Below are 23,748 nucleotides of genomic sequence, written 5' to 3'. Positions count from 1 at the left end.
TTTTTTTTCTTCATCTTTAGTTTAGTTTTCGCGGAAAATTTTGGCTTAAAATTAGAAAGTGACGAAGAAATAAAGTTAAGAAGCTCTAATTGGTACTTTCGGGTTTGATTTTCACTCTTAACTACATCACGCTTCAATAAATACCGATGGATGGTTTGTGGTGGGAATTGGAAATTCGAAATCTAAAACGGATCTACGCATAACAGATTTTGACGTAAACAAAAATTAGCGGATTTCTTTTTTTTTAATGGCCGTTACACAATTATAATCTTAATAATTTTTAATCAATTTCCTATGACTAATTATTAACTAACCCTTCACTAACAATTACCGGTTTTAACTTCAAAGCGGATGTGTAAGAAATAATTTAATAATGACGTGATGCTATTACGAAATATGTTTGTCAAATAATAAAATATAAATTCCCTTTGTATTAAGAAATATTTTTGATTTAATAATCCCGTTAAAGGGAGCATATAAATACTATTCAAATTAGGGATGTAATGAGTAATTAACAGACGTTCAGGGAAACATTACGTTGTTAACAAACGCGTCGTTGTTATATCAAATCATTTTATACTCCCTTTAAATTCCGCGGTGTCTTTTAACTCCCATAATTTAGAAACAAAATTTAAATTCATTTTCACATCCTTCTCTAGAAAATTCTGAGAAAAAAAAATATATGAAAATATGAAGTAAAGAGTTGTTACTCCTCCTACGTGAAATCTCTATTAATAAAAATAATATAAGGAGGATGGAGGCGAATTTTGGGGCAATAACGAAGGCTGCAAACTATCCAATGGACTAGTGTCAGCTTCTGTCTTTAATTGCATTAAAGCGTACGGGATGATAAGGCGTAGTGCCACCACTAAAGGCGCTAAGGGCGATTTTTCTCCCAGGAAATGAAGGTTTTTTTTTGGGCAACCCTTGGCCCGAGGGAAAGTTACCAACCAAACATAATAATGGAGGATATCCCGAATAAACTAATTCTAGTTAACGCCTAATAAGAAAAACGGACCGCCTAAAACGTAGCCTTAAAAGGTTTTTGCACCAAAGGAGTGATGACGTTTTCAATTGTACGAAAATACGTGAGGTTACCCACTTTTCACCCAACAAAACCCTTTATTATTTCTAAATAAAGCTAAGAATAATTAAAAGATATTAATGGGAAGTATTCGACCCCTCGTTACGGAATACGTACAAACGTTTTGACAATGGGCGAAACCTACATTTTAAGAAGAAACTTACAAACCTCCCACCAAACATATACTACACACACACTTTTACTACTACTACTACTCTTGGGATGGGTTCTAAACAGTTTCCAAGTCATCTTTTTTTAAGGGATTCGCGAAAATAATTAAAACCCACATCCTCTTCTCTCAAGTCTGCTTATATTTTCAACAGCGGATGAATAAATAATGTTAAAGTTCCATAAAGAAAGAAAGAAGTATATCGTTTCTCCATTTCCCGTATGACCAATAATTAATTTTCTCCTAAAGGCGAAATTCAATTTTAATTTCAAAGTAAAATCGTGCGAAAAAAGGATGAGGCGGCGACCGGTCGACTTAAGTTAAATACCAAAGAGAAATATAATATACATAATATAGCTAATCAATTTAATTATATACTGAAAACCAGTAAACCCAGTAAGCAGAATTATACCAAATCATTCACCGTATTTATAATTAGGCTTAGCAATAGGAAACCTTTATCTCTACTTGGCTACGTTCATTGAAAATAGAAATATTCAGGTATTCTTCATCCCATTATACTAGAAAAATTACTACTTTAACCGAGGGGGTATTCACTACAACTACTACTACAAAAAACTTGAAGTAACGCTTCCATCACTAATTTTAATTAATTCATATAGCTCACATTCCAACAAAATGAAGTGAATACCCCCTTGTTTCTTTTTGGCGGGTAAAGTTGACCCCCTTAGTTTTTGAAAATTTGCGGGGTAACACTAACATGTTAAGCCGGCGTCACACAGCCGTAATCAAGTCATAAAGGCAAGAACACATCAGTTTCTGGAGTACAATATCGTTTTGATCGTGGCAAACCATAAGAGCACGGCGAATATTCATAATTTGACGAATACGTGTGACGTTGTCTTTAAACTTACGGGGAGAGGGAAAGGCGTGAAACGTAGGAGAGCGGCGGCGCATCTTGAAAATAATTTGGAGAGAGTTGGGAATGAAAGTCATCCGTTTGGAATGTGAGGATATTTCCATGCTAACGCTTTTTAATTAGGACCCCACATAAGTACGGTATAAGCGCCAGTACGCTCTGGTGCCTCTCGAAGTCAAAAAGTACACGAATTAACTAAACCCCCAACCAAAACCCAAACCAACCATCTTCCATACCGCCCCCCCCCCTCGGTTCTCGGATTGCAGTCCTGGAATTACCCTGGTACAGCCTAAACCCTGAATCTAGTATAGGGTAATAAAAGTGGGGAAAGGGGGGGGGCAAAAGGCCTCCTTAACTTTAATAACGCTACCAAGTTAAGATGACGATCACGAGATCACGCGTATCCTCACGCGCCAGTGAACACGATTTCTAACGGTGATTTGCGCGAGCTATCGCTTCGGACTCTCGAGTTTCTATTGGCTGATAATACCGCGAAATTCATTAGCGCGTGCAAAATTTGATTATTACAGTATCCGGCAATTATTTATTATACTGCCTAATTGGTATCAAAATGATAATCGTAAGTATATCGTTTCATTTGATTATAAGTGAAGTATCGACTTCAAAAGATTACGAATGTAATATATGATCAGTTTCTGGACGTTCAAGGACCCATGCCATGGAGTGTTTGTAATTAAATTATAGTTTGAAAATATTTTAAAACTTAATTTTTCCAACTTTATTGTATAAGAAACCGTTGAGTATTTTCGAATGGATTTAGTTAATAAAAGGGTTTCGCGCGAAGTACGATTTCTCTACTCTATTATGTAATATAATAAAGGCTGGTTTTGGTATTTGGGAGCAGATGTTCCCAACGATTTTAGCTCATCGAAGGAGCCGACCCCGCCATCGCCACCGAACCGACCGTTGTCGTTAATATATTAAAGGTTCAAGAAAGAAAACGGAGAGATTCGATTATATCACATTCAGCGATGTGCATGCTTTCATAAAAAAAGAAGTTTTATTATTAGTAAAGCTTCAGAAAGCTGCGTGCCAGTCTCGTAACCCCACCCTTCCATCTAGTTTATAAATACGTTTAGAAGTTGATTACTAGGAAGTGTCTGGGATTTGCTATCCCATCTTTCGCACTGAACCCCAACCATTTCTGGTACACAGTCATAAATCTTGGGTCAAAGTTCAAATCGCCGGGATAACCTTAAAATGTCAACTATATTTAACTATAGCAATCCAAATTGACCTACCGCGTTTGACACCAGAACACACAAACTCCGAATCTTAGCTTCAACTTCAGATTATGTAGATCTGAAATTGTAAGAATTCTAAATCGCATTTCTGCAATCATAAAGAGGTAGTATGTAGGGGGTGGAAGTGAAAAAGAGATAGCAGTCTCGATCGAATTAACCCCCGAAGACATATCCTCACGCATTCAATCCAATTCAATTGGGGGCGTAATACCAAAATCCCAGGACAGAGAGACACAGACAGACAGAGACTAGTTTAATCCTGGAAGCCCCTTAAAAAATATAGGGAAGCCTGCACGCTCCCTCGCTTGCCAGTCCACACTTAAATCGAAATAGAATAGGATCCAATTGAAGCTGCTAAAGTAAAAGTAATACTTCTTCCGTAACACAAGGGTCCATAAAAGTTTCTTTTATTCTCTTTTCTAAAACGTAATAATAAATAGAGCTTCAATACCGGTAATAAAAAAAAAGAAAGCTAGGCTAGTTGTACAACAAAAGTAAATTACAATTATGATGGAGATATAATAGGAAACTTCACCAAATTGATTGATTTACAAGTTTGAAAAATCTCCCCCCTCTCTCTCTCTCCCTTATCCTCAATTGTACTCTTCAATTATATTTCAAGACAGCCAACCAAGTCTAGTTCTTTTTAAACTTTCAAGCCTGGTGCATGACTCTCCACAAATTCAGTATTTTCCCAGCACAAAAAGAGACACTGCACGCACTCCCCGGATATTGTGAAAACCCGGCTTGAGAAGTAGTGGGAGTAGTATCTTGCAATTTATTTTAGTACGCCAGATTGAAGGTTTCAAAATTTATATAGAAAGGGTGCCAAGATCACACGTTTATCTATGTTGTTGCAAAAGATTTAGTGTGAATGAACGTTACACGTCAGATAAAATAGATATAGTTAAAGAACTAGACCTAACTATACCTAGTCTTCATCTTCGTTGTTTATACGTTATTATTACATTAATCTTTATCAAGTTACCCCCTAAATCATGTTAGCAATTAAGCAAAGCCCCCCCCCTTTGCCAAGTTAATATAAATATTCATTCATAATTACGCACGCAAATTTTATCTTACATAATTAACTCGCAAACTGGGCACCAGGAAATAGTGAAAGATTATTATAATTCCGCTTACTTTACTGCCGCAGTCCCGGTGAGGATGCAGCTTTTAGTTAATTAAACAAAGTGGTTCCCGGGTTCCAAAATTAACTGACTGCACTCGGTAACGTTTTTTTTTTATTTTGTTAACGAGGTTGAAGATTTACATCGCGTCAGTTTGAAGATTATCAAGAAAACAAAGTTCCCAAGGCCTAAGTGAAGAAATTTTAATTTTGAGATCGCGAGCGCGCACGTGGTTTTAAAATTTAAAGATATCACGCGGGAAAATGCCATGCCTCAATTTCCCGCCAAAATGAAAAATAACCTTTACAAAGACAATACGAACGTGCTTTGGAATAAATAAATAAATAAACCGAAGTTTGTTAAGACTGAGGAGAATAAAGCCCTGCAATTTTCTAAAACTACGGTCTTGTTTATTGAGTGAATTTAACAGTTACCATTGCTTTTTTCTTACTTTAAAATGACTGTCGGTTTCGGGAAATCCCTTGAAAATTCGCTTATATTACACGGTTTAATTCTAATGCCGATATTCACTTTTAATTTCAAGTACAATTTACGAAATTTCAAAGGAAAACAAAAAATCCTTACCCCAATAAAATAACAATGCACGTATCAAGAAACTTACTGAATCCGTAACGATACCAAGCTTTTTTTCTTTTTTCACTTCCGAAACTAAGTTAGACTTAGGAATCGAAGAAAGACTTGGGAGTAAGAAAAAAAAGTTCCGAAGAGAAAAGGGTGTTTACTTTCATTAGCTGAAAGGGGGGGGGGAATCTCTGAATTCCATTAACCGTGGCTTCTAGAACCATTACGCCATTACTATAGGAGAGGGCTAACATCGCAAACGGACTGGACCAAGTCCGCAACCAAGCGCGAAGAAGAGAAGCCAAAGCAAATAATGAAAAGATAGACACACACACATACAGAACTTACTCGTGCTGTTGGCAGCCTCGCTCTGAGTGAAACTCTATTATAGCTATTACTATTAGCTAAGCCTTGCCAAAACATCGAGGGAGTCCTCCAGGCTGCTGCATACAAACCCCGCCAGTACTTCCCCTACCAAGCTACAAGCTAGAGTTGAGAGAAACATTGCATTCGGAAGGGGTGGTACCATACAAATTATATTACATTACGGAGGAGGGAAAAGATGGGGATTGAATTGCCAATACATGTACCAGTAGAGCTAGGCCTAATTCATCCTTAATTGATTTCCCCCTCATCAACGAGCGAGAAGAGGACCTTTTTCAAATGTCAAGACCTACTGTAGAAAAGTTTACGTTTTAGGGTCAATTTCCTTATTATTCGAGGTCTAATTAATGATAATTATCATTAACCCCAACTAATTATGACCCGGAAAACGCCATAAATACTGTATTATCTTCGAGTGATTAACTTTTAATTAGTTATTAAATAAAATGACGTAATAAATTCACGTTGCTTAATTTAGCTCGCGAGTTTAATTTCGAGACATTCAGTCGCTGGCACTTGTCGATTGTTTCATCTCAAGCTGCCAAAACAAGTGATCAAAAAATAGAATATATACACAACACACCCAAGATTTCTAATAATAGAAAGAAGTGGCATGCACCGTGACCTTAAGGATTAAAACCGGCGACACCGACTCTAAGAATGTCTAAAAGCTTCTTAAGAGAGAGTTCTTATCGTACGTAGTAAAGCGCGTCATCAAGTGTTTGAAAACACGTCGAGAGACTTTTGCCAAATTGGCTGGCATTACTGGATATTAGACAAGTACTAAGCCTACTTCCTAAGAGAACTTTCAACTTTTGTCGAAAACTATTTTTAAAAGTGTTATCCCGTGATGATTATATGGTAAACTTTGACAAGTGTTGTCGTAAACAAACCCCCTCGTGTTACCCTAGTTACTCCCTAATTGTGTCATACAGACCTTGTTAGACTTGTCTAAAATACTGTTTGTCATTATGGCCTCAACCTGAATTTTTAAAAACACATCACTATAGAAAAAAACAAACAAACCCTTCACTAACCGATGATTCGGCAACAATTTTATTGCTAGAGAAGAAGCTCTACTTTTTATAACTTTCCAGACAGACATTATTATTAATTTTAAAAATAATTTCTTTAGCTCAAAATATAAATGAAAGTAGCCCTCTTTGTGGTTAGCTAGCTATATTAGCAGCGCGAATGATTGAGGCCCCTTCGAGTCTTATAATTTGAATCCCGTTCTATAGCTAGCTAACTTAGTTGGTGTTGGCCCATAGCCTAAGGATACATTATTTAAGAACGATATACAAGGAAGAAAAATATATTAAAATAGTAAGCAAAAGCAAAGAGAAAGCTGTATAATAACTTTCCCCTAGTTGGGTCTCCCCCGACTTTTGAATCACTCCTCCATGGCAATCATAATTAATAGTTCTTTGTGGTCGGAAGAAGCCGGTCACTCATTTTCTACGGCCTCCTTTTTAAAATACTTCTATTCATAAATATTTATCACGGTTTTTTTTTTCTTTTCTTTTCTTTTTTAAACAAAATATGAGAAAATATGGAGCAGATGATTGAAATTGATTTTGGATTGGTTATTATCTATATGATTCATGGCACGAGATCAGCCTACTTCCGGTCCGATCGTTGATTGGCTATCACTTAGGTCTAAGCGAGGGGATATCACTTTGAGTGAAAAACTGGCACTGATTTCAAAACGACAACGAAAAATTAAAAAAAAATATTTAATGAACTAGTGGTTACCCCCTCGATTTCCAAGCAAGGTTAAACACACCGTAGGTAAAAAAAATCAAATTAGGTACTGATTAAAATTAAATTACTTATTGCACTAGTGGTTATCCCCTCGATTTTCAAGCCTCGTTATCTTGGTAGCAAGGTTAACACTTTTTCCCCATTCCCTTAACTTCTGAACATAATTTTACTTTGAAAGTCATTCCAACGCAATGTATTATGGGAGTTAAAAAAAATTCGAGCGAGTACCCAAGGACATAATGACTTTTTACCCCTCTGGCAATATAAACCCTGACTGGGGTCGTCGCTGTACTTGATAGCTTTTTGCCTGCTTGGACTCCGCAAAATTTGGTACAATGTAATTACGGCAGCAGGCCCTAACTAAAATCGACCTAACTTAAAAATCGTTAGAATAAATTACAATTTTGGCAGCAGATGTTGAAAATCCCCTGCTAAAGCTGGTACACACGCACTTCATACTAGCACTACGAGAGACCAAAGTAATGGCCATGCAGGGAGATTCGATACCAGGGTAATAGCAAAACGTGTGAAGCCAGCTTCTAACAAGCTTTACGTGCGGCTTGTTCAGAACATATTAAAACATTTTTTTTTTTCAGGGATTTCCTATATAAAATGCAAACGCTTTTAATTTTTGAAAAATTAGGTCTAACGAGGCGGGGGTTTTGGGGGGGGGGGGTTTCCTAGGAGGAAGAGAATTTGACGATAACGTCAAAAAAGGAAATAGCAGAAGGCCGGACCTTTTTTTTTAGTTAATTTGATTTTACATTGTGTTAAAATTCTTTTCTAACACGCTTTCACGCGATAACACTGGACTGGTGTCGCGTATTTCCTATACAGCGTTCATTAGTTATTCGAAGATAGGATAGTATTATTCTACCGTAATTTAGTGGGTTTCCTACTATCATTCGTGATGGAGTAATTACCTAGAGGTCAAAGGACTAATAAATTTTGACTAGCAAAAAAAAAAAAAAAATCAGAATTTATATGGGATCACTACTCTTTTAGAAGGTAAATAAACCTCGAATAACTAATCCACCCTTATAATAACAATGTTTGACACAAATAGCTGGCTAATCACTCTCCACTAAGTATAACTATAGAATTGTTAGTTGGGATAAAATGAGGTCAAAGATATTTGTTATTTAAATCTAATTCTATTCTTAAGTATTAAAGAAAGGAATCTTTTCGATGTTAAGAGATTTTCCCATGGAATTATAAACACTGATGTTTTAAAATAACAGAACGCATCGATGCGATCATGTATATTAAATTAAGATACGGGGCCACAAACACGTTAACTTAAGTTCACCATGCGAGAAAAAATCAAAGTCAGTAAATTCCAATTCATTCACAGGGTTCGTATAATTTTAGAAAAACCGATGGGTTTTTTTTTTCTTTCATAAATAAAGGAAAGCTAACAAAAACAATTTAACCCTGATTTCTAATAATAAAAATAAAAAATATGAAATTTCCCTAATTTTTTATTTTTCATGTTTTTATGAACCATGGATTTGGCTTGTAAATTTTTGTAATGACCTTTGTTGAATGTTATCCTACGTTAGCTTAATTTCCAAACCATTAATTTAAACCGATCATTAATGAATCAAGTCATTAATCATTTAATTCTTTAACGACCTGGAATTTAAAAAAAAAATAAAATAAAGTCTGAAATTTCCCCTTGTTATTCAAGATATCGTTAAGTACACTGGCGGTATCTTAGCAAAGTTGTAAGTAACATTGTCAAAATACCCTCGCTGCACCATAGATTTAATCTAAGCCTTATAAAAATGGCTGGATTTTGGCTTTAGAATTGCCTTTTCTAGTGGTGGTGCCTCGTCCAAAATGCGACGATAACTTTTGAGTAGACACATTGCTTGGCTATTAAGGGGATTGGATAAACCAAGGGGTAGAACATAAAGTTTGAAATGAAGAATATAAACAAGATTTTTTTATAAACGGGCCCCGATAAATATATATTGAACTATAAAAAGTAAACATACAAAAGGATTTACAGGACAATACCAATAACGGCTAGTGCATTGCGCATGTCTATGGTAAATAAATTTACTTTCTATAGAAAGAAAATAATAAAAACTTCCACATGACACCACACTACCACGTGCAAGGGGTCCTTTCAATCTACGCTTGAAAGCCTGGATAGAAAACCGACATGTAATTCACGAATAAATTCAGTATTGCCATGAAAAATGTTCCAAAAAAAAAACAGTTCCCTGTTCTGGGGTAACCAGTAACGCGTACGCTCGCTCTAGCCCTTGTCGGTCTATATAAAAGGTCAATACTCATGGGAGAAAATGAATATATTCTCTATAGAGAAGAGTGGTGCATGCAAGCACGCTCTGGTAGAATAGCTGGGGAGATTTCTTGACATGGCCCCCGAGGCACCGACTCGAATTTAGGCCTAAATGTGTATAGAGAGAGAGAGAGGGTCCAGTGAGAGGGAAAAATAGAACGGACAAAGACGAAGATGGAAAGTTCTAAAACCTCATTTTTCATCCTGAGAGTCTAATGGTAGAGAAGGCCTGGAATCGTCACTTTTAAATCGCTATTTAAGGACACGCTGGTACAGTCTGACACGAAGAAAAAAATCCGTGAAAGGTTAAAGAAGGTTATGCTATGAATCTAGCACTTTCTAGTGAAATCCAGACCCTAGGGAGATTTTATAAATTTTACAGGAAACGTCCAATATCGCGTGAGTTCAGTTCTGTTTTCCCAGGTGATTTGAGTGAATACGGGAAACTGCCTTTCTCCCGCTTTGTTTCTAATCCATATGGCAAACCATTCCCAAAGTTTAAACGTAAAAGGGTCTTTGAAGTTCCCGTAGTAGCGTCGCCAGAATCGACAGAAAACGAGATCAGTTCAGTACTTAGTTCCGAAGCTGCGTGTACCCGAGTTAAAACTGAAAGTGAGTGAGTGAGTAAAGAAAGTTTCTCGAAAGCTATCAATCTGGTTGGTCACCGAGGCTTAGGTTATGTTTTGATCCAAAAATTAAAGAAGAGTGAATAGTGATAATTCGTGGGTTTTGGAGTATGAACTGGGCAAAGGCTTAGGAAGGAGATTGGAGCTTATCTTAAGTCTTCGGGCAAGAAGAAAAAAATAGACGAAGCACGTTTGAGACGTTTGGCGCGTACAGTGTTGTTATCAAAGATACCCTGGAGGAATGGTCAGGACGTACGCGGCATATCTTCTTATTTTTCTATCAGTTTTAATACTGTCAAAGAGGGGAACGTGCCATCACTCGCCTTTTATCCTTTTTTATATATATCAAAAGTTAAAGGAAAAATAAATTACCGGTTTTCTCGCATCTCGGATCCCCCTAAGGGTAACGTATCGAGGGGGTATTCGCTAAAATTCCTTAACATATTTTAATAAAAATTAAATCAAGATATTTCGCGTTATTTGTAAACGAGTGAGGAACCCCTCGTCAAATTCCTTCATTAAAATCTACAGGCAAAGATTAATTTCTGCCCTATATGCCTAGAGAACTCTTTCGGATGGCTTATCGATGTTCGCGTACTATAAGGGAATGAGTTTAAACGGGGGGTTAACCAGGATTTACTCGCCAATAGGGTTAACTTCAATTTCGTTAATGATCCGAGGGCGAACAAAATACTTAAACGCGAAGGAATTTATACCAAAGAGATAATAATAATAAAAAAAGTATATATTTGCCAGAATAGAAATCCTGTTATTAGGAAGCCACGAAGCCGGCGCCACTTGCCCAAATAATTTTAGGGCAAAAGTATCCTAACTTAAAACTAAAATAACGTATCACGAAACATCCTTTTCGTCTTCAATTTTATTAAAATATTTTATAAGATAAAAAAAAATTATTATTTTTGTTCGGAAAATTTAAGTCGTGCTGATTGTATTTTTCTACCCTTCCCCTTTTCTTTGAGGCCAGCCAATCCGAGGGGCTAACTACTTTCTCAATTTCTCCGTACACCGATAGAGTCTTTTAAATGTAATTAAGAGCAATCAATCGATGTAACATAGCGTATATAACCGATTAAGTGGCTGTCCCCTCGGAACAATCTCGAGATTATAACGCGACAGAAGCCACGTTAACTAAAGGATTCGGGAAAGAAAAAAAGGCGTTGATTTTTTCTTTAATAATAACAATTAATGAAGATGACGTGGTGAGATGAAATTAAGTTTTGGAAGATGACACCGATTTTTTCGGTACAGGGTCACCCACTATTGTTTTTTTTTTTTTATTTTTCGATGCCATTGCAATGGCTTCTCAAGTTCTCGTTTAGCAAAGCGCGCCCTGAATAATAATGACAATTGTCTTTTGTGTTTTTTCCATATTTAGCACGTTCCCCCGCCTCGGTTTTAGGACAGAAGCTCAACAGTTGAAGTAACATAATTAGGAGAGATTTTACTTGTAATTCTCTATAATAAAAAAGGCGCGTAAAACGTTTTACGTCACTTTAGGACCTTCCGTCCGTTTGTTTTGGGTTGGATTTCGGGTTGATTTGTCCTCAATTTCACGCGTTGCTGCCTTTTGTTTGGTTTAGCAATGTTTACGGTAGAATGCCAGGAATAAATACAATTACTTCGCGATGATAATTACCAGGGAAAGGGAGAAATAAATTACTAATTCGTGATGTATGAACAATGGCAAGTAATGACTTAATTCACGGTGTCCCCCACCACTCTTTATTTTTCTAATAAAAAGTTAGCCAGCCAAGCGAGCGCCGCGAAACGTTATTTTCAATGTAGGTAAACGGCTCGAATCAGGTTTTCAGATTTCACGAATGAAAAAAAAATAATAAGTGAAAGTTGGTTGGATGGACAGATATTTCAGGGATTGAAGTATTTCAAATATTTAGTAATTGTGACGTCATGCGTTTAATTTATCGCGCGTTTAACTCCAACTTTTGCAACAAGATTTACCGTCCCCAGTCTCGCAACATAGTTGTTGAGCAAAGAGAAAAGCTAGAAGTTTAGTTTTAATACTAGTAATAGGTACTCGAGTAGATTGGCTAACTCTCGCGCAGAGGGCCTGACAACAACTTATTTAATTAATGCTGAGCGAGGGAGGAATATACACTAGACCCAACAATGGATAAATATCTATTGCAATCCATTAGATTATGGTGCTTACCCTCACGGTGTCATCAACGCGTGGTCCTCAAATACGCGAAAACTAATAAAAAACAAAGATAACTTACCCTTTCTGGGTTTCTTGGGCGATTCCGTGGTGAAGGTAGCCAATGGCGCCAACTTCCGATGTCCCTGTTGCATGGATATCATATTTACAAAGTCCCGGTGTTGAACAAGTGGCGAGTCAGTCTCCCGCGTCCAATTACTGTCGCCTCCTCCCGCACCGCCGCCACCCGAAGAAGAGCCAGAGAAGGACGAAGTGGCGCTCGGTAAACTGGGTAAAGAAAACCTCCAGTTTCTGGACAAACCAGACGAGGAAGAGGCTTTAGTTTCGCTCGCGAAGAGTTCGTCCAGCGTAGAACCCGTCGAGTTCCCGCGTCCTCGTCTTCTGCAAGCGAAATCGGTGGCGCCGATGGCCGATTTCGAATCCTCCTCCTCGCTCTCCCATCCTGTTTCGTAAAAATCCCGATCGGCGGCGCTGCTGCCGTTCGCGTCCCATTCCGAGGAATGAAAAGAGAGACGAACCAGCTGAGGAGGAGAAGGGGAACGTCGTCGAAATAATCGCATCTTATCCTGTCCTTTTCCCAAAGAGAGAAGAGTCCCACCAAATTATGATGACTGTTATTAGCCTACGACTCGGCTATATTGTAAGTATTCTCGCTTATCTTCCTTCCAACGTTGGAAAACCCTTGAAGGATGGATGGGATTATTATCCCACAATGCAACGCGGCGTATTCGCGTACTTCCAGATTGGAATAATTAGCGTAACAACGCGTTTCGAGATCATCGCGACTGGAAAATCCCTCTTCATCGTAATCTACCAACGTCCTATTTGAATATCTTATACCAACAACTCGAGTGGTTCCGGAGTGACGTCCGCAATATCCGATGGAATACGCTAGAGTTGATTTTAATCGCGATTAAACTCCCCCTCAGTGGATATTATTGGAATATCTCAACATCCACCAGGTTGCGCTGTACCACGAATTAATTCGAAATCTTCGGTCGGTCTTTAGGCCAGGCGATTGATGTAAAATTTCACTTAAGTTGGATGCAAGCAATGCACCGCGCGTATCTGGGTATTATAATATAAACACGAGAGTCTCCCGCAGATGGCTATAAACGGGAGGGCGCTCTGGAACTACACTGGGGTACCCTATTGTATATATAATCAAACAGATCGTAAGCCGAAACTGCTCCGGGCTATTACGATAGAAGATACTAGTCGGGATAGGTTTAGGGTAGTAGACGGTAAAGATGCGGCAGGCAGCGCTGAAGTTGACGTTGGTTGTTGTTGACGAAGGAAATTGTTTATATCGTTGCTGTAATTCGATTCCCGAAAATTACCGGGCTCTTCTTGTAACTACTGAAACGAGACGTAAAAAAAGAAAATACATAAGAATTGTTTAGAGTCTAGGCTATAGTTTTTCACTACTGGCTAGACAAAGTTTGTTGTTACTAGTTCAAGTATTGGCTAGGCAAATATTGAGATGACTAAAAACAATTAGACTATTTACGTGACATTTGACACCATTATCGCTCCGTTCGAGTCGAGTTATTCCTCGAATTTAAAACATAGGGGAAGAAGTTCGCGCGTCAGTTAAATATTCATGGGGTTTATCTCTTTAAGACTGCACAGCGCAACCCCTAGTTCACAGTTATTATCGTAAGTTCAAAATGTGTGGTGCAATTTCGGCTTAAAAAACATTTCGCTAATCGCTACGAGATAACAGCAACAAGCATCCATTCGCTAGGAACACGATACACAGAGTATAACAACCTTTAGATTTATTTGGAAATGTTTTCAAAATTTTTCTAAAATATTTCTTGGGACTAAAGTCATTTCAAACTATGATAATAATTATATTAGCGTAGCGTCGCGTACGTGGAACATATATCTGGAATGGACTTTAATTTATAATTTGGGACCGGCGGCAATTTTACAAACGAGGTTAAATTATGTCGAAATATTATTTGTTCTTCGAATTTTACGACTTTGTACGAATGCAAACCACTTTTCATTTCTTAGAAATTAATAATTGCGGTGATAATTAAGTTGTTTATCAGATTTAAACTAAAGGTTGTTTAAGGATTATTCAAATTAGTCAGATTTTAACCCCATTTTCCTATTTGTTATTAACTTGCAATAAAATTTCATTTCGAAATTCATAAAACGTAAATTTAATTGAAAATTTAGAGATCAATAAATACATTTATATTTATATTGTCTCACTATAATATCAAGTCGTCAAAAATTAACTTAGTAATACTTTTAATTTAAAAATTTAAAGGAAAAACAATCCTCAAAATATAATAATGGATAAAACTTAACGGGGGTCCTCAGGGAGTAAGTTTACCGGTATTTTTCCTTTATATCAAACTCATTTATGGATGTACTTACAGTTTTATCTTAAAGGTCCCTGGTGGGGATGTTCTCGGCACGATATGTCCCTTTCGAGGGGCCCATCACTCAACGTAACTACTAATATTTCATCGATTACAATTAAGAGGAATTCGGGAGTGATTAGCCCCTCGATTTGTAAAAATATAATCATATCGTGACTTGAGACTTTTTGCAAGAAAAAAAAAGATAAAAAAAAAAAATTGGGAAGAATAATTTATGGAACTGTTATATTTGATTATAGCCGCGCATCGTATTCGAAGGCAAAGAAAAATTGCTGGCAAGGGAATTTTCCTTCCTTCAACTTCTTCTCCGTAGCAATAAGAAGCTGGGGGCAGGCCTTACTTGCTTATCGTTTCTTTTTTATTCCAGAAGAAAGTTTTAAAAAAAGTTAGTTTGGTTTCAAAACGAGCTGAAACGACTCGGGAATTGTATTCCTTTTTTACCTTAAGAATATACCGTAGTTAAAGGCAGGCTCTATACTATATAAATGTGATTTATTTCGTACTGAGAGAATTCCATTTTAAAGTTAAAAGAAATAAAACGCGAATGGGGTTAGAAAATTGGTTTTAGTATAGACCTTAATAGGCGTAGGTACGCGTTGTTTTCTTAATGGCTTTAGTAAGGTTAAAATTGAATATATTTTTTCAAATAGTACGTTTCCTAACGTACCGTAGGAATGGTCTATCTTTGGTAACAAAAGTAGATAAACACGAAGTAAGAGTACCATTATTAGCGTTATATTTACTTAATATTTATTGCTCTATTACTTCAGTTTAATATACTTCCCTAATAAGGGGGCCATTAGTAAAAACCCATCGCTACAAAATTCAAATTTTCAACGATAAATCATACGAGTTTAATATATTCCCTATTAATGATTATATTTGAAGGAGAGGAAAAAATATTACATTATTATAATACCATTCATTCATTTGAATATTTATTTATATATTTCGTATCGTTAAATTATGAATTTATTAAATTATTCAATGAAAATAGTACGGAATAATTTATTTATTAATAATTTATTCCAATAAGGAAAAATTAGAATTAATTAAAATTAATCGTGAAAGCGTTAAAAACGGCCTGATTTTTTTTTTTCTATTAAAACATTCCAAACTAATCTGTCTCATTTGGTTACAAAATTCAATGTCCTATTTAGTAGTGGCATCTAATGTTAATTTCCATAAAGAATCTAATACGGAGAAAGGCAAAGAGTGTCATTAATGTAATGACAAATATCTACACGTAAGATTAACCGACCAGAACAAAGAAAATGCGCAAAACATTTTTTAGGGTAAAATGTAATATCTTTGAATTTTGTAGTCAATTGGCACGCTCAGACTAATTTGAAACTGAAACAAACAACAAAATCCACCAAATTCTTTTGTTATTGCGGACTCGGGGGTCAGTGAACTTCCTTTATAGACAAGGCGCTCTGAGCCTTAAGGCTTTTAAAGGTTTAGTTGGAAAATACAAGGGTTGTTTGACATTTAAAAAAAAAACGTAGAAAATAGCTGTCCATTCCATACATTGCAAAGAATTTTTAGAAAACCTGGCCTTATTTCAAGTTTTCAACTCGACCGTAAAGGTATTTCACACACACACAAACACACCTTGGGCGTTAATTCTCAAACTTTGCAGTGTATTGTGGGTAATACTGGTAGCCAAGCTACAATTATATTTAGTTTTTACTTGTTTATTTTTAAATAAACAACTATATTATTATGTCTAGTTTCGAAAGAAAAATAGTCTAAACAAAAATAGGCTTAGAAACTAACTCCCATTTGCATCAACAAAAATTTCAAACTTTTAAATTGTATCGTAGGTTTTCGCTATTGTTACTTCAAAAAAGATATTAAAACTTTAGAAGGGGAGTTTGAAATTTTGGCGGAACTTCAAAAATGTTAATTTTTGGGCAATAGGTAAACAAAACGGGGATATTCTCCAAGCTCTCTCTCTCTCTCCCTCTTTAGCCGATGTTTTGGTTTAGCGCCTTGTCAACAACTCGGGTGTATAATTAAAAGTTTGACAAGTTTAATAAAGTAAATATTTTGAAGTACAATATTTTCACAAAGTTTTCGGGAGAATTTGTTACGTTTGGCGTCCGCCATATTTTTGTCTTTATAAAATGACTAAGCGAAAAGGCGGGGGAATTACTCTGTAAATTACGCGACAACACGCACGTGTTGAACACCAGTCACTTCCGGTTTCGGAATATTAGGCCTAATGTCGTGGGAATTTAAAAAAATATATATTTTTTTTACCCAACGAAGCACGTGGTACTTCACGAGGAGAGAGAATGCATTCTTTTCACCCTATAATATTGAATTCTTCCGAATCACCTGGTAAAAACGGAATTCGAGGGGCACTCCACGCGTTTATAAACAATATTCACGTATTAAATTAAACATATTCACGATTTGACTTCCAATATAATAATAATAAAATAGATCTCGTCTTTAACGGGGGTCAACTTCAGGGGTCAAACTATGGGGACTGACTAGCGGATTTTTTTCTTAAGATGGAGCCCACATGGAGAAGGAATTCAATTCTATGGAATGGCGAGCGATAGCTCTTCCAGAAAGATTTCACCAAAACCAAGTCTATTTTTTTATTTTCATTCTTTCTCTAAGCCTAAACGTGCCGGAAAAAATGGGATAGGAGCGTGAAATATTCTAGCAATGCTTTTTACCGATGCCACAGAAAAAAAGAAATACTGACAGCGTTTGATAGCCACGGCTAAAAATCTTTCTCTCTTCCAATTTCTCTTATCAGACAATTACTCAACAGGGTCATTCCCCTATATATAGATATACATTCGTCCATGAACTGAATTGAACTGAACTAATCAAGTGTTTCGTATAATATTGTACAGTGTCGCCGCAAATCTCCGAAAAGAACCGACCGTTTTACTGTAGTTAAAATAGTTAGTTCACTGGTGTAGAAAATGTTTGTTCATATTAAATTTAAACCAATCAGATTAAAGGGCAGCTTCTATTCCAGTACTAAACCTACACCATATTCAAAATACTACCCGGGATCAATTTCACATTATCGAACAAATCTGTTTTTGCCTTATTTTTGTCATAACATAAGTTTAAGTACGCTAAGTTTAAAATCTTTTTTTTTTCTTCTTCTTCAAATCTCTGGTTTATGGTAATATTTTTCTTGAAGAATAAAAAAGGATAAAGCAAAACGCTCAAAAAAAAAATATTTTGAAAAATATCAAACATTTCGTAAGACGATTTTTCCGAATTTTTATCGGAGAATATTTTTGGACCGGAAGAAATAGAAATAGGAATATAAAATAATGTATAAATAGATGCGGAACAATGGCGCAACTTTCCGATGTATCGAAGGCACGTAACGAAACGCGGGGGGGAAGGGGGTAACGCCCCCTAAATTCGCTTGAGAGGTATTTTAACGCGGTTTTGTATTACAGAAAGCTAGCTCTAGCTTTCTTCCGAGAAATATATATCTAGAAGAAATTCCGAATTTCCTCGCTTGAAAAATAAGGGAGAAAAATATCATCTCGAGTTTCGAGAAAGAATAATTCCTTTTTTCTCAAAACTCCTCTCTGCCATCTTTCTCTCCTTCACACCCCGAAGTCCATTTCCACAATTCCAAGCGAGCATTCGTCGTTTTCCGAGTAGCGAATCTTTGCGAAATCGCCATGCACTTCGCCGTCGGACAAAAAATAATATATTTCTTTTAAAAAGAGACAACCTTATCATTGGGGGAAAGAAATATTATTATCCTCTGTCCAACTGGGATGTTATCCCGGCTTCTCTCGTTACTAAAGTACTTGAAATCATCCTGGTTAACTTGGCAGTGGTACCTACGATGATGACTCATGCCAAAAATAGGTGTGGTAGTGGTGGTGTCTCATTAGAATGAGATGAAAAACGGCGGGAAACAAAAAGCTCGCGCGCACGCGCGCCCCATGGATGTCAGATGATAAAAACACGTGGATTGAAGGATGGCGGGAAACAAAAAGCGCGTGCCAGACACACACACGAGCTAAAACTCGTCTTCCGGTCTCCATCGCGAGGGATCCTAACTTCCGGTTAAACGTTTTAGGCTTAATGAAAGTTTGAAATATGGAAAGAGGGGAAGGGGTGATTTTAAATTGTTTATCTCTCACGTAAATTCATAGACTCCCACATTATAGTAATTAAAACTAGCATTATTATAAAATATTATTAATTTTTTTTTCGTCTCATTCCTCATTCCTCATTCTAGCCGGGCCTCTACTGAGAACACGTTGGCAACGTTTTAAAGCTAAGAGTAGTCTTAATTAAAAGTTTTCTCTCGAAACGAAGATAATTAGGAAGGTTATAATTCCTTTTAATTGCGAAATTAATCAAGACCAGAGACGTTCTCTTAATCTCTCTCTCTCTTAATTTTTCAAGTATAATTACGGTTAGCGTTTTGGTAAGAGGCTTAAGTTTATAAAGCTATACAATTCCTTGAGAAATTCCAAAGTCTTAGGATATAGTCACTTAAAATATATTAAATTACTAAAATCCGACTTATCTTTTTAATGTTACTTAAAACTAATTTCTATACACCATTTTTACGATCGAAATGAAATTCAAATTTATTTAATGAAGGTCATATATAATACAAATGTAATGTGTACATATACACCAAGATGGGGTCCGGTTCTTATTCAACTTATATAAATAGGACCCCATTTCCGTCACAATCCGAAGGAATAAGCTCTATCAATTTTTAACGGTATAACCCCCGAGCTATTTAGAAATACAAACAAAATTTTTAAAACGCGCGTATTTCCGATGCATTTTTAATGGACTTTTTCTACTTTTATTACGATTAGCCGTGTCTCGTAATACAGATTTAATTATACCTATAGTATAGGTATCTCTGTTTTTTCCTCCTCAGTCAAACCCAAACCGACAATTTTAGGGTATTAAGAATTCAAGGCTAAATAATTGTCTCCGTGTCCTCTCCATATCCTCAGCCAGCGTCAACCCCATTTTGTACCTCCCTAGGACAGATATATCGCTAAGCCTAATCTATCCCAAAAAGAGAAAAAATATTCAAGAGACTCGCGTCGGTCGCGCGCTTTCCCAAGATACCTATAGAAAAATAAGGGCGTTGTTTCCAAGTCTAAATAGACCATTTCTAAGTCCGAAACGCGTAATATCTCGCGCTGACCTTTACTAGCCTTTTAAAGCGCGTGCTCCGGTAAATATTTCCTTAAATATTCGAGGTAGCACGTGCCGAACTAAAATTAGTCTATTATTTTGAAGGACCTTTTCAGTGAAAGGCACGTGCTTGTATTTTACGCGCGTTCTAGGGTATTGCTATTTACGATAGGAACGAGCTGGCACGCGACTTATACTGAAAAAGTCTATCCATTGAAATTGCATCATTGAATGACCTCTCCATCCTTTGGAAGGAAGGCACGCGTTGGAACTCGGCGTTACGAACGAACAGATTTTAATAAAGATGGGATTATCCTCCCGCTCTTTTAAGAATTTCTCTATTTTTTTTTCCTTTGATCTCTTTTCCCTTCTCTCATTGGCTAAAGTTTCAAGGTGTGAATCCTGACTACTAAGAAGGCCCTGTAACGCTTGTCGCCACGCAGATGGTGACTGTGGTATTTCGGACCATTAATATTACTAGTCCTCTCTCTCTATCTCGTCTCCCGTACTCGTAATCCTCCGCGAAGAATGTCATTTGTTCATATATTTTTATCCCAAGTGCCAAAGTCCTCTCTTCTATACTGGATTCATTTATATACCCGAGTCTTATGTTCTAAGCCTTGGCTACGTTTATTTTTTATTTAAAATTAATTAATAATAAAATAGGGTATATCAGAGTTTTTACAGCGGCGATTTACCAACGGGGAAGTTACCAAATATTAAAGCAAAATTAAGATTCACGGTTTTTGGAAAAATCTCCAATTAATTTTAATAGGATCTAGCTCGCTTGCATCAGAGATTTCGCAAAATTTAAATTTTTCCTCGTGATGAGAGAAAGTTTGCTCGTAAATTACGTTAAATACGCGTTTGCGTTGCGTCTAGGCCTAGAGGAGTTAAAAAGTTAGGGGAGGAAAATTCTAGAACCAACAATACGAAAAGAGAGAGAGAGAGGCTCAAACTACTAGCGCCATCAAGAGGATAGCGTACGAACTAAAAATACATTTTAATACTTTCGGTGGCTTAATATTTTGACTGGAAATAATTTAATATTTATGTAAGAATTCAGAGGGATCGGATACTTCGTTTCGTCACATTTTCCCCAAACTACAAAGGTTCCTCAGTTTCGTTTACATAGTAAAATTAAAAAGGAAAAACTATTATATTTCGTTCCAATCCATAAAGCCCCTGTCAGATAAACAACAAACCGACCAAGCATGGGAGAGAGAGAGCTTGAACCCGACGACATAAAAAGAAATACCAGTAGTTCTCAAATTACTTACAATGTTCGTATAAAACTCGAGCTCAAATTGTTAAAAAAGAATTCTTTGTCACATAATGCTTGAATCTTGAAATCTTGGCAATAAAAAACAACGATAAAAACCCAAGTATTTTTTCTTCAAAAAAAATTCTCGCTGCCCTTAAGGGGAGGGGAGGGGAGCTAGAGCAATAATAAAGTCGTATAGGGCACCAGATATTCGTTTGTAAGAGTCGATACAGACCAAGTAAGGACATCGAAGGATAACAGACCGAGTGAAGACGTCAGGAATGTGAAGGAGGAATTCCGATCCAACGTTAACCAATATTAACTCTGTTTGGGCCTTTGCAATAGAAAGGGGGTCCCCTCGCTCTTCAATTGTTAATATATAAAGGGTGCTATTCAATACTCGGGGGGTCCTGAAGAGCGATTTTGCTGAAACCCAAAGCCATAAGAGTATTCTCGACATCTAACCAATCACTCGATCCTCTCTAGAAGCGAGCGTCTCTTGGAGACTGAAAGATGCTGACATCGTATCTCCCAAGAGGTTAAAGGACTATAATAATGACACCCTTATAGGAAGACAATAAATATACCTCTACCATACCTGCTTACTCGTGTTCCGGTATTTTCCTAATACCTTAAGATTACCCGATAGAAATAAATAAAAAAAAAATAAAAAAATGAGGGCGTGACCCTAACGCTAGACCAATACCAATACCAAAGAATGGAGAAACATTGGACTCCTCAAAACTGAAAAAGAACCATTACATAAAAATAAAAATAAGTGAAAAGCCGTTTCAGCTTTCCTACATTCTCCATTCTTTCAAGAAATAGGAACGGAACAAGATGGTCTCCAAGTGTTGGCCCACAATACTAACAAACCTCATCGTTGATTTTTAAATAAATAACCTGATATTATTTCAATTAACTTATCATACAAAATATTTACTTCTACGTGTTAACCTCTGAAGAGTAACCTCCTTAAGTTCAAAATAACGAAAGTGAAAACTTTTACGACTACACCGACAGACAACTCGGGTCAAACTAATACATCCCCATTGTGTACGAAAGCGGGGGAAAGACTAAAAAACATCGCCGCAAAACTGTAAAAGAAAGTTAATGTCCTACTTTCGAAATAAAAAGGTTTTCGACCATCAACATACCACGCTCGCATCACAAGGAAAAAATATTCTTTACATCATCTCTTAAGCGCGCGCGAACTATAGTCCTTAAGCGCCCCCTTTTGCCCGACCAAACCAAGACGCTCAATGGCTACGTTGAAATTAATACTATTTCGTAACGGTAAATTCACTTCACCTTTCCTTATATTAAATTTGAAAGCTATTAAACTCCAATTTTAATGTTATTTATGGTCTTGTAAATATCAAAATATATTTCACGCCCTACAGACAACAAGTTCTATTAGCCCGGTAACTTTTTCAACTTTAAATATATAATGCCATGGCACCCCGTGTTACTTTCCCATACAATTTAATACAGTTAAAGAAGCCAGCTGCCGTATACGATAAACGCGGACGCGTGACCAACTATGTTTGGTTTGACTGGAGCGCTAACACCGTGATTAAGATTACATTTCGTAATTTTTCCTTTGTATGCCGATAGTGTTTTTCAATTAAAATCAAGCGCTACTAAGTTACGGCCTTTGGTACAAGCAAAAGTAGCTATGTATTTTAAGGTACGACGGTTTTTTCACCGAAATGGTCCATGAATGAAAAACAAGTCAACCCTAACGATTTAAAGACATTTTTTCTTATATTTATATTATATTAAATTAAAATATTAGTTTAGTTACGGGTTGTTTCAACGCTCTATATAGTTAATCAGACATAAAATGCGTTGAGGACTTTCACCTTTCATTGTACAAGGATATGTCAGTCATATTGTACTGGGAAAAATAATGGAAATTTACAAAATCAAGGTCATTGAGTTTGAGTTATAATTTTAAATCAAAACTATCAAAAAGAATTTTCAATTTTCATTCGAATTTCATGGTAAAATGAATGCGAATTCACGAATTATGGATAAGATAGTCCAAGGTCAGGTTGACCTTGAGATTGATGGTTAGCGACATTTGTAAACGTACCATGACACAGAGTACCTTCCCCGTAATTGGAGGTCCTACCTTAAAAAGGGGGACCACCATCTTTCTTAAGGAAGGTGGTGGTGGTGTGGTTCATGATGGTATAGTAACATCATCGCACGCTTCGCTGGTCAATATGAAAGGAAACCAACGGAAGTGGGCCTATAGAATTCCCTAAAAAAACGCCTCTTCATTCTTATATTTTGGTCTATTTCTTTAAGAGGGGGGAGGAGAGGGGATAGGTCTTGAAAACTTAGAACAAAATCGTTCGAAATATAACCGAGGCTTAAATCACTTCATTGATCTGATAAAAATAATTTATCCATCTTTTTTAACTTTCACCACGTACAATTCATTATGCAACATATGGAAAGCGTTTCCAGGTAAATGACAAATAATTCGGGGAAAAAACATCCGTTGTCACTT

General features: G+C 36.6%; 1 protein-coding gene across 3 annotated transcripts in view; it reads right to left on the bottom strand.

Moving 5' to 3' along the window:
* The window catches only part of a (arc), a 40,055-nt gene that overhangs the window by 6,519 nt on the left and 9,788 nt on the right, over positions 1-23,748 (bottom strand). Inside the window, exons 1-2 of one of the 3 annotated variants that reach the window (XM_089868602.1) lie at positions 13,903-14,035; positions 12,454-13,751 (exon numbers count right to left, since the gene is read on the bottom strand). In XM_089868602.1, the coding sequence (XP_089724728.1) occupies positions 12,454-12,952 (499 nt within the window). In that variant the 5' untranslated portion in view covers positions 12,953-13,751; positions 13,903-14,035. Of the gene's footprint in view, positions 1-12,453; positions 13,752-13,902; positions 14,036-23,748 lie in introns of those variants that run through there. The other 2 variants (XM_089868601.1, XM_089868603.1) reach the window with 2 other exon arrangements.

This window comes from Phalangium opilio, unplaced genomic scaffold (assembly GCF_054372755.1).
Source record: "Phalangium opilio isolate 3A_F unplaced genomic scaffold, DU_Popi_V2 ptg000024l_1, whole genome shotgun sequence".
NCBI lineage: Eukaryota > Metazoa > Arthropoda > Arachnida > Opiliones > Phalangiidae > Phalangium > Phalangium opilio.
Note: the sequence above shows the minus strand (reverse complement) of the source record. Positions and strands in the feature narration are given on the sequence as shown.